This window comes from Musa acuminata, unplaced genomic scaffold (genome assembly GCF_036884655.1).
Source record: "Musa acuminata AAA Group cultivar baxijiao unplaced genomic scaffold, Cavendish_Baxijiao_AAA HiC_scaffold_107, whole genome shotgun sequence".
NCBI classification, from domain to species: Eukaryota; Viridiplantae; Streptophyta; class Magnoliopsida; order Zingiberales; family Musaceae; genus Musa; species Musa acuminata.
In genome coordinates, this window is record NW_027020386.1 from 12974 (window position 1) to 24736 (window position 11763).

At 36.8% G+C, this 11763-nt stretch overlaps 2 protein-coding genes across 2 annotated transcripts; one reads left to right on the top strand and one right to left on the bottom strand.

Moving 5' to 3' along the window:
• Positions 1-1869: 1869 nt before the first annotated feature.
• LOC103983144 (protein REPRESSOR OF VERNALIZATION 1) lies at positions 1870-9764 on the top strand. The gene is given in 9 exon segments (XM_009400322.3): positions 1870-2341; positions 2430-2492; positions 4261-5016; positions 5631-5765; positions 8042-8125; positions 8561-8620; positions 8872-8961; positions 9623-9640; positions 9642-9764. Coding segments are annotated over 9 exon segments (1683 nt in total). The 5' UTR covers positions 1870-1972; the 3' UTR covers positions 9750-9764.
• Positions 9765-10681: 917 nt separating this feature from the next.
• On the bottom strand, positions 10682-11663 carry LOC135655421 (uncharacterized). The gene is made up of 2 exons (XM_065175731.1): positions 11395-11663; positions 10682-11326 (listed from the first exon to the last, which is right to left on the bottom strand). The coding sequence occupies exons 1-2, from the start codon at positions 11647-11649 to the stop codon at positions 10934-10936; spliced, it is 648 nt and encodes a 215-aa protein (XP_065031803.1). The 5' UTR covers positions 11650-11663; the 3' UTR covers positions 10682-10933.
• Between the last annotated feature and the right edge of the window lie 100 nt (positions 11664-11763).

Sequence of the window (11763 nt, forward strand, 5' to 3'; positions counted from 1 at the left end):
AAAAGATTGAAGCACATGATAATAACAACAAATATACAAGATTTAACATATTTTTCTCTTGGATTTAAGCTATACATGTGGAATTAGTAACTTCGAAACATTGCGCCATACAAGAAAAAACACGATAGAGATGAGCTCATAACCACATCAGCATCAAATCTTAACGGTTTGATCCTTTGAATAGGTCTGATCTAGAGAATGTTCTCCCCAATAAAATATGGATAAAGAAACATGTATAAATAGATATTATTAAATTTAAACTCACTTTAAATTTTTTGATTAACTTGAGCATTGAATAAGCCTTATCTTAAGTGGTTACTATTTAAACCTCTTTTTATTATTCATAACTCCTTTACCATTTATTTTTTAAAACAATAAAATAATAATTTATTATTCACAACACTTTTATTTTCATTTTTATCCTCTTCTTTCCTTTTTTTTTTTCTTCCCTACAGCCCTCGCCTGTTGCCAACACTCCTCATTCAAAAGATGATATATTCTAGGCTTTTTCAAATCATCCTGAAAAATATCATTTTCTGAATATTTTACAATGCTAAGAGGATACTCTAAACAATTTGCAAAAGTCATATTCATGACATCCTTTGCGTTAATATAACTAATCCAAAAAATGATGTCTTCTAAGTTATTATAGAATATATAACTTTAAAAATGTAATACACATTATGGATTGAACATTTATATCATTAATTTTTACTAACATATGAATAAAAGAAAATAGTTAATATTATATTTTTTATGTATTAAAAATAGAATATTTAAAATATTGATCCAAACATTCTATAATTGTCCGAAAGATGATATATTTGGTATTTTCAAATCGCCAAAGAAGAGGCCATATTTATAGTATTTTATAAATTCCTATAAGATAATACTCTGGGTACTTTGTCCAGGCTAGGAATATAATCTCTTATGGGTCAATCTTACTAATCGAAAAGGTGATGTTTTTGAGTTATTATAAAATCTATATTATTCTAAAAAATAATCATATAAATAAAATATAAAAAATATTTCTTGCCTCCTCGTTTTTTATTTTTAGATCATCTTATTTTACCATTTAGTTTTTCTATTATTTTACGTCACTTCCAACGACTGGGAAGAGAAGTAAGAGAGGAGGAGAAGAAAAACAAGAAGAGAGAAAAAGAGAGAAAAAAAAAAGGTTAGGAAGGAGTGAAAAAAAATTATTAGTATTAGTATTAAATTATATATATATATATATATATATATATATATATATATATATATATATATATATATATATATATATGGAAAGAGATAATTTAAAAATATTTAAAGTTCAGGAAGCTCCCTATATATATATATATATATATATATATATATATATATATATATATAAGAGGGAATCAGAGGTCTCCCTAGGCAACTATTCGAAGAGTTTAACTTGATATATTTCAGTTCACATCTAATATTCGGATTTTGGATACTATAAGATAAAAAAAAAACGTCAGGTCAGCTAAAAATCTATTTCTGTTTGATGATAAATTCAACATAATAATAGGAGCATGGGCATATTAAAGGCTTATTAGTTAAATCATTCTTATTTGGACCATGTTCCTTCTTTGTATTTAGACAGAAGGGTACTGCCCAGTGGCATTTTCGTGAATCATGGTCACCGACTCGCGCCGGTTCAGTCAACTCGTGCACCGCCCGAGTTCGTGATACTTTTCACGCTTAAGGGACACTCGAACGAAGGCCCACTCGTTCACCCATAAGGGTCGTCGCAGATGCAGTATCGTCCGTGTGGTTGCAGGTGTGAGGTGCAGAAACTTTACCACGTCGAATTCAGGTACGGTTACCAAATAAAAAAAAGCTTGCGACTTGTATGTACGTAATATTTGTAACATTTGGGCCTTTTCCCTTTAATCGCCCCTTTCCCCACATCGCCGGTTCCCCGCCCAAAGCTCACGTTTCCCGTTCAGTAGCGGTCATCGGAATGGGGAAGCGCCGGGTCGCGCAGGTCTCAGACGACGACGAGGAAGAGCCACGGCGCCGAGAAGATGCGGACCGGGACGGCGACCGGAAGAGCAAGAGGAAGAAGAAGCTCCGAGTGGACGAGGAAGACGAGGAGGAGGGCCAGAGCAGCAGCCAGTCAAAGAAGGGCGGCGTCGGCGGCCGTAGCAGCAGAGGGGGCAAAGGCCGCGTCGAAGAAAGGGAGGACGAGGAAGAGGAGGAGGAGGCGGCGGCGGTGGAGGTCCAGGAGGATGCGAAGCCGATTGGGGACGTGGTTAGGGTTTCCGGGAAGGGGCGTAGGAAGAAGACGCATTACTCCTCTTTTGAGTACGATGGCAACGTCTTCGAGCTCGTAAGCTTTTCGATTATTTCATCTATTTGCGAGGCCTCGGTTTTGTTGTTCCTAATTATAGATTGGGGTTCTTTGATACCGCATGCAGGAGGATCCTGTTTTGCTAACACCCGAAGATAACAAGACAAAGCCTTATGTCGCCATCATCAAGGTGATTTATACTTTTTTTGGTTTTGAAGCTGAATGAATCACTATGTGAAGTGAGATTATATGTGGAAACACAAATCCTAACACATGAGAAATTGAGAATTGAATCCAGGCATTCTCCTACTTGTAGGGCTACGATGAAAAGTCTCAGTGATTGCCGTTTGTTATTGCATTATTTGTAATTTTTGCCTGCAATGTTAAGATATTAAAATCGACTCTGGTGTAACTTACATATGGATCTTTTTAACCTCTTTCTACCAAGTGCTGTTATCTGGCACTTCTTTTTTCTTCTTGTTATCTGATATGCCACGGCCTCTTTTTTTTTTTTCTTGGACAAACTTGGAAATAGAATGGTTGAGCACCAAGTTTTATTTACTAAAATAGATAATTGTCTTACTGTAAATTTATTAGTATTCGATACAATAAAAGAAGATGGAAACAAAGGAGAGGAGAGGATTATTGTTGGAGATCATTTTGGAGTCTGAAGAGGAGCCAACCAACTTGTGCCGCTCAAGGCAAGGTGTGGTTAGCCCTTGGATGGACCATTCTTCTCTCTTGGTGACCGACCAAATCCCCTGGAATATTGGTCAAGGGCAGGGAAACAACCCTAGTAATTAGTTAATAGATATGATTGTAGTCTTGGTCCCTAATTGGATTCTTTTTAATCTAGCCATTTATAGATATGATGATTGCAACTCATTGGCTTATGTATTGATTGCTATTCAACAATACGCCTTTTGAAATTCTCTTTAATCTCTTCCTTTTTTCATCCCCTTACCCTTCTTCTTTATCCCTTGAAGTATATGTTCTTATGTTAAAGAAAAAAGACACTCGAGAAGAGATGGTAACCAAATCATTTGGGTAAAGTAATAAAATAGTACTTTTTACAAGCATGATTCCTGAATGTTGTGTAAATTGTCTTCATCAGTATGCCTTTTGTGTCTTCTATTTGCATCTCTTTGTGTCCTTTCTTTCAATATTTTATAAAGATGGAAGAAAATGTTAAATCTTGATTAAATGCTGACGCTAACCAGGGTTTCATAATATTAAAGTTCCTTTTTGGGATTATGTTGACACCCTTTTATTCTAAAAATAGAAAAAAAGGGCAACTCAAATGGTTGTTAAAAAAATGTAAAGAACCTTTTAGTTTGTCACAGAGGTTGAGTCTTGGCATCTTGTGAAGGCTGCTCTTTTTTCCACATGACTAGTGTTTGAGTCATAGTAATAATCTCTTTGCTTACAGAGGTAATAATGCATATATTGATTTTTCCTAGACTCCACATTAGTAGGATCCTTGTGCACTAGGTTCCAGTTTTCCTTTAATTTGCCAAATGTGATCTGCATTGTTTTTATTTTGGGAAAGCGCTGTGCTAGTTGTTAATTGTTATCGAGGCACTTACAATTCATTTTTGTCATCATGTTCTTGATTCTGGCTATGTTGTATCACTGGATTGTTTTTTGGGGTCATGTACACCTAATACACCTATAACTGCTAGGTCGGAGTGGTACTGTTGGTTTTCTGGATTTGACTCTTTTGTCGTGTATATGGCAGCACCATTTGATCACAACTCGGAGACACACACACAAGATGAAGTGTATTTTACTGTTATACACGAATCCTCTTTTTTTAATCGAAAAGCATCAGCCTGCATCTGTTATATTGTTGTCAGTTCTGCATTTTTTTTTTCCTTCTCAAGTTACCTGAGAATCTTTTGGTTGAGGTCATGGTAGTCAACTTTAATTTTCTTTTAACTGATAGTATTATGTAGCAGGACATTACACAAGATGTAGATGGTAATGTGTGGGTTACGGGGCAATGGTTTTACCGTCCTGAAGAAGCGGAGAAAAAGGGAGGTGGAAACTGGGAAGCACGGGATACCAGACAACTCTTTTACAGTTTCCACCTTGATGAAGTGCCGGCTGAATCAGTGATGCACAAGTGTGTTGTCCATTTTGTTCCCTTAAGCAAGAAGCTGCCACTTCGTCAACAGTTTCCAGGTTTTATTGTGCAAAATGTTTATGACACTGTTGAGAAAAAGCTTTGGAAGTTAACTGACAAAGATTACGAGGACACAAAACAACATGAGATAGATCTTCTTGTTCAGAAGACACGAGAACGTTTAGGAGAACTCCAAGATATTGAATCTGAAGAAGTGCCTCCTGATAATTCTGATCAGTCAGCAAATAGACGGTGTCTCAGAAGGAAGGGTGTGAACCCTATTGATGTCTCAAAATCTGATGATGCAACAAAAATTGAACATCAGATGAAAGCAGAGACACCAGGAAGTTGTACAAGTTATGATTCAGAGTACAAAACCATTTTAGCAAAATTCAAAGCATTGACCGGTGATTCATATCGTGATAGGTGGTTGGACAAACTTTTACAAGGAATCAAAGTAGCATGTGTCTCAAAAGATTCTGTGTCGTCTGATGATAAGAAAATGGAAGCTTCTGTTAATTTGGATAAAAACATGAATGGTAACAATGAAACAGGAACTTCTACAGAACCCAAAGAAAACATCCCTGATGTAAGTGTTCTTAGTTTCTGCTAATCCTAGTTCTTTTGATAAGCATAACTCGCATTTTTGATATATGGTTGATCATCATGTATAGATTTTGTGGAAGGTTCCATTAGTAATATTATATATTTAGTTAAGTTTGAGATTTTTTTTACAATTATGACATTATGTTAAAGTTATCATAATCAACAGTTAGATTAATTTTTGAGATTTATGATAAACAGTTGAACTGTTACTGTAGTATAGAACTCCAATATATGAATATATTGTAGTCATGTATCCTTTGCTGTTGGTCGTAAAGGTTGTACATAGGAATGGTACCTTTTCTGTCAAATACATAACATGACATTTCGATTTATCACATATTTCACAAATATTGTAATCTCCTATTTTTGTCATTATGCTGTTTTGTGCAATGCTGGCAAACGATGCATTTAGCCAACCCAAAATAATTGAAACATTATGGCTTGTTGATGTTATTGCTGTTGTTCTTTTTTTCTGGATTTTTGAGTTATTTCCATTTTTTTTCTGAAACTAGAGTCATGCATAACACTATATTGTCGAGGTTTTCTAATAAAAAGTTTCTAATTCAGTTTTCCTCTTATCTAATTATTGTTTTGTAGGCTGGTGAAAGCATTTGTTGGCCAGATGCAGCTGTCCAGGCTATAACTGCTCTTGAGAGAGCTACGCACGAGACCCTTGGTTCTGATTTCCAGAAATATAATCAGAAAATGAGACAGTTAGATTTCAATCTGAAGGTATAGAAAGTCTCATCTTATTTTGCTGTTGCTTTTACTATTGTCCTGATGTTACAAAAGTATTGAAGATATGCTGCATAGCTGATATGCTATGGCATAATAGCATAACAAATAATGTGTTTTTGTTGCTTTGGGTCCATTTAGTTTGTAGAAGTGGTTTTAATTTGTCAAATAAGTTTTTGTGTAATGGTACCTTGTTTATGTTGCTTTTCTTGGAGCTATTCAATTGTTAAGATTTAGAAGTTTGGGGTTGAGATTAATTGGACCGGGCAATCAGAAGTGAGGTTTCAGTTGCAAATGAGATGGAAAAGAATAAATAATTAGAAAAATGCGTAACAATATCTTGAGCTTGAAAACAGATCATGTCCCCGCAGTATTGTAGGGGACCTAGGGCACCTATGGCTAGTTTCATTTTGGACTAGCTGATTTCTAGAACCTTCTATGTTATACTGTACTAAACAGTAGTATGCTATGTAGTTTGGAAATTATTACACATTTACATATTGTATTTGAGCAATTGCTGTTCTGTCACAGTTGTCATTTAATTACATTTTTTGTTACATCCTTTTATAGCTAGCTGATATGAAAAGAGGTGAACTTGATCTTATAAAAAAAGCTAGATGTGATACAACATTTGATTTTCTTCGTGTAAAAAAGGTCGAATACAATGCATGACGCTCTCGTAAATGCAAGATTTTGGGTGAGAATCAATGAACACATTCTTTCTCTTACAAATCAAGATATTGCTTTTGTGTGTCATACCCTAGTCATCCAAGCTTTAAAGGAGAAACCTTAGTGTTGTATTAAAGGCACACCCTCATTTGATTTCCTTTTTAACTCTTGCATAACCATTTTTTTAGTTTTAGTATTAAAAATCAAGGAAGAGCCTGAATCAGGCAACATGACATGGGAATTGGTAATATGAGAAAACATTAGACATTCCTCTTATATAACTTGCTTCCAATTTAATTTTCTTTTTTTCATAATATAACATTCTAGAACTACAAAATTTAGACTTACCTCTTTCATCTTGAAATATCATTCATATTCATCAAAGAAGCAGGTTCAAGTATGTTCCTGCAGCTGCCTTCAATTTTCTTTTTTTCTTTAAAGCTTACAGAAGCGAGTCATTGAGTTACATTAGAATGATATTGATGGTCTTGTGACTCTTGTCAACCTGGACAAATGTTTATGATATTTTTAGCGTTGAATGCTTACATTATAATAGGAGGTTTTAGACACATATAATGAGTTTATGTCAGACCATATATTTACCAGTTCATGTAGTCATTTAAAGCTTCAAAGTGCTTTGAAAAATTTTAGAAGACCTAGGACTCCTGGCTACAGTAAAAGATGAAGGCATATCATTTGAATTAGAAGAGAGAGAAGATAGGAGTTTCATATTTCTGCCTGCCTTTCTATTCTTTTGGTGTCACATTGAAGTATTCTGTGCCTGTTTATCCAAGACTTAATTTTGCTTGATCTGTAATTGCTTAGAATAATTTAAGGAGAGACCAATTGTGAAGAGCTAAAGCTATTAGACATTTCAATCTTTCTTCTATTTCATTACTTTTCTTCTCTCTGTCACTTTTTTCTTTCTGCTTTTATCCTTTTTCTATATCCCCCATCTTCCTATTTTGTCACTTATTTTCTTTACAATTATAATTGGACCTTTAATTTTTGTATGCACCGAACATCAATTTACCTGCGAGTTTGAAGAAAGAATTACCCTGCTATTGAATTAACCAGAAGGGAGTACAATTTAGAGGTGGTCATAGTTTTTGGTCTTGTTTGAAGTGAAGTTGCCAAACATTTCATCAGAATTGGTGTTTGCTAGTACCAAACTGAAATTTGATGTATTTAAAGCAACTTCTCATAATTTCAGATGGTTTCAGGTTGATTTGCAGAAGTCAACCCATTCTTGGTGGACTTTATATTAAGATGTCATGATCCAAGCTTGGTGCATGTTACTGAAGTATAACAATATTCAGACTCTTGAATTGATGAAAATTGTTAAGAAGGCACTTGACCTGATTACACATACTTTACATCACTCGTCAGGAGTATTATTTAGTTAATTTTGTATCATTATCTTTTTTTTTTTCTCTATGTGTGTATTTTTTTTTTCTTGCTTATGATGTATAATGTTGGATTTTTTTCTGCTATTTAATTTTAAATTCTATTTTTTCTATGATTTTGTGCAATGTGAATTCTGATAGGTTGTTGTAATCTTTGGTTTGAGAAATAGGTTTATACATCCTAATCTGATTGTGCAGAATGGTGCTGTATTAGCTAGACGTTTGCTGAATAAAGAGTTGGACCCTGTGACGGTTTTATCCATGTCTCCCAATGAGCTAAAGGTCTGTCTCCTATTCCAGACAGTTGTTTTAGATTTCTTTGGTAGTTGATATTCTTCTGCCTATGCAATATTCCTATTTCTAAGTATCACTTGTGCCTTTTAGGCCGATGAAGGCTTAGATTGAGTATGTATACATTTTTCATGTGAAGTTTGCATGTTTGAACATTTATATATATGGCAACCAATTATTAATTTTGTCGAGGCAAAATCGTTAGTGATTTTTCTTAACAAAGAATGATGAAATTGTTCCATTAGATCAACATGATGCATCTGTAAAGCATGGAGTGGAATTTAATGTCCATTAGTGAAATTGAAGAATTTATATCTATTAAATATTTGCTGGTCAATTGTCTTGCTTTTTCCACCAGCCGTTGGTCTTGTTATTGTGGTCCATGTATGTGAAGTTCGTTAACCGACTGATTCTTGAGCATTTCAGGATGGTTTGACTGCACAAGAAAAAGCACCAAAAGAACCTGAAGAGTCAAAACAGCTGCAGGTAAAACTTTATTCTCTCTCTTTCTATCTCTTTGGCATGCAAAGTGATCAGTGATGATGCTGATACAAAATTGATCTATATCAGAAGAGATATGTATATAGCATAATAAAAGATTTCCGATTCAAGTTAATGTGAGGTTATGGGCTATTATTAACAGTTGAGGTACCACAAGTAGCCCTTGGGCCATGAGTTGGTAAAAGAACCATTCCTTCTATTTGTTCAATATGTGCTTACTTCATTTGCCCCACCAGATGACTGATGCACGATGTTCAAGATGCACTGAGAAGAAAGTAGGTGTTGCAGACATTATTCAAGCTGGTGGTCACGGGGATCGATATCAGGTCGGTGAGCATATATTGTATCTGTTTTTACTTGGGTTGTTCTTTCTGCTTTTGACTTGTACTCGAAGTAAACTAGGCGAACCAGCAATCATTTTGATCCAAAAATAAAATTTAGGCTGCTGAATAATTTGCTTATATAGGTTGATAGCCAGCATGAAATATTTTGGTTGATCTTTGTTTCTTTAGAGTTAAGAATGATAAGAATATGTCATTTGATGAGTCTACAATATACTTGATGCTGATGTTTAAGGGATGGAATATCTAAGTTTGTTATGATAGTAAACTCCGTGGTAAAGTAATTGATGCGAAACTGTTTGCGGTAGTTAGACACTGTGAAAGCAAATCCTGAAGAAGTGTTTTGAGTAGTAAGACACAGAAAAACACCTTAAAACCGCATGTCTAGTTTGTTATATAACTACTGAAATGTCACTGAGGGAAGTGTCAGAAATTGTTCACCCAGCAGACTTTTGAGTTAAGAGGATTTTTAGTTCATGGTAATAAGCTATAAGCTTCACCTCTGTTGTGGTTTGGGTGCCAAAGGTTTACCGAGTTCACTGACACCGTCATACTAAGCATAAGTCATGTTCCTGAACTCTTGTTTTATATGCATATTCTAGTTGTGAAATGTGGTGTTCTAATCTCTTATGCTAAAATGAACCAGCTGGAGTGTATTGCCTGTGGGTAATACGTGGTATGCATCTCGAGATGCCATCTCATCACTCACCATTGATGCTCCAAGTGTAGCTGGAAATGTGGGTGCTGCCCCTTGGGCCACTGCCCAAATTTGATGCTGTCGAGAAGTCATTGGTGAGCCCCCGGGAATCTGAAAAGCCGGCCACCGATCTATTTCAGAAGTCTACTGCAGCTTATATGCCTGTGCTCGAAACCAGAGATCATTCAACAGATCAAAGACTGAAGATGCTTCTGCCCCTGCAGGTCACCGTGAGTACGATAGAGGAACTCTAGTGCTAAGTTACGTTTTCGTTTTTTGTTCAAAGGTCAAAGTTTCATCGATGGTTGGTAGGGATTTTTTGTAAAGTTTTCTGTTAATTAAATTAATAGGATTTATTGTTATCTTGTTCGGCTATCTTTGTTTTCACTAAATTATCAAATGATCAACGCCGTCAATTTCGCTGGTTGTTTCATTATAGGCAGTCCTCAGATGGAGAGCCTTTTTTTTATTTATTTTTGGATCTGACAAAAGTTGCAAGAAAATCATTAAAGCTATCACTTTTATCTATTTGTCAAAAGTACCATCAAGATCTATGAATAAAAAATATATAAATGAAGGAAATAAGCCAAAATATTTCATATTAAAAGTACAATTATAACAACAAATGAAGAAAATATTGTAATTGAAAGATAAATATGCTTGTTGGCTTAAATATTTCATATTAAAGGGACAATTATAATCTCTGTTATTGTTGGCTTAAATATGCTTCTGACATGATGAATTTTAATGCTGCGCATGCAAAACTTAGTTATTTGGTCAAAAGATAAATCATTCAGCTAAATTTAGTTACAAGGCCAAATCCAAATGAAACCTGACCCCATCATATTCTCTTCTCAAGTGGCTGTCACCACTCAGAAGAGAAATGGCATGCTTTAATTTGTTTTCCTGATTCACGTAGACGATTGATAGATGTTACTAAAGAGGGTTTTAAGAATAGTTCAAGACAAGTAAAGCAATGTTTTGATCGAGTTCCAGCGCCAACCATCCAAGTTCACCCTTAACACTTAATTCTCAGTTGTGTTTGTCATGCGTCTCCATTTACAGGCTTCGCAAAGCACAACGTAAGTGCAAGCACTCACTCCCTAATTCTGTCATTAATTGGTTCTAATAGCGAGCCTTATTAGCTGTCACGTCAACGTAATGGATCGAGCCCACTCCATTACCATCGCAACATCACTACCCGTCGCCTCCTCCGCGAGCAACAGAGTACTTCCACGGATGATATGGTAGAGATTCCCTTCAAGTAGGAGGAGGCAGGCCGGAGAAATCCCTTCCTTCGCCACCGATCGGGACCGTCGAGATCGCCAGGAGGTCCATCAGCGCCACCAGCAGAATCAGGAAACCAAGGATCCCGATCCGTACCTTTGCCCAGAATGCCGAATCCCAACGTCCATTTTCCTCACGCGGATCACCGCCCGTGTCTCCCATCGCCACCTCCACCAGAGCAGCCAGAAGCTTCTTGGATCCAGCGCTCACGTCCGTCGACTTCCTCACCTCGAGCATTGCCTCTCGTAGCCGATCCACCATAGCTACCTTCTCCTCCTCCGTTGCCTTCTTCACGTCGATCTCGATGGATTCTTGTAATCCGTGCTCCAGTGCTACAGGTAATGGAGATGGCGGGACCGGAGTCCTCTGCGTACGGGAAGCAGAGAGATCGGCGCGCATGAAATCTTCGAAAGCAACTAGGGTTTCGAACTCACCTCCGCTGGATCTTCGACGGTGCTACTCGCCTCTGGCGACGACTCGATCAGATCGTGGGATTCGAGAGGGACATCCTCCAGAACGGCGGAGAAGTCGGAGCTCGGGCATAGGAGATCGGGGAGCAAGGAAGGGATTAAGGCTCTCGGGAGAACCTTCGGGTTGTGCTTCGAAGGAGGAGGGATTTCCTTGGGTCGCCCCCCATGGCTCGCCGGGCTCGGAGTTCGTCTCGGGGTTTGAAGAAGGCCGGGTTTCATCGCTGCCGGCTTGGCGAGCGGGAACAGAGAAAGGAGAGTGTCCAAACTCTGTAGGAAAGTTATTTATAGCTGTCGCGAGACCACACAGCAAAGGACTCCAATGACCTTTACACT

Excerpts from the sequence above, each read along its gene's own strand:
- LOC135655421 (XM_065175731.1), bottom strand. The coding sequence starts at position 11,649 with ATGAAACCCGGCCTTCTTCAAACCCCGAGACGAACTCCGAGCCCGGCG. Across the intron at positions 11,327-11,394 it reads CCGTCGAAGATCCAGCGGAG|AGGACTCCGGTCCCGCCATC; the intron begins GTGAGTTCGAAA and ends TCCCGTACGCAG.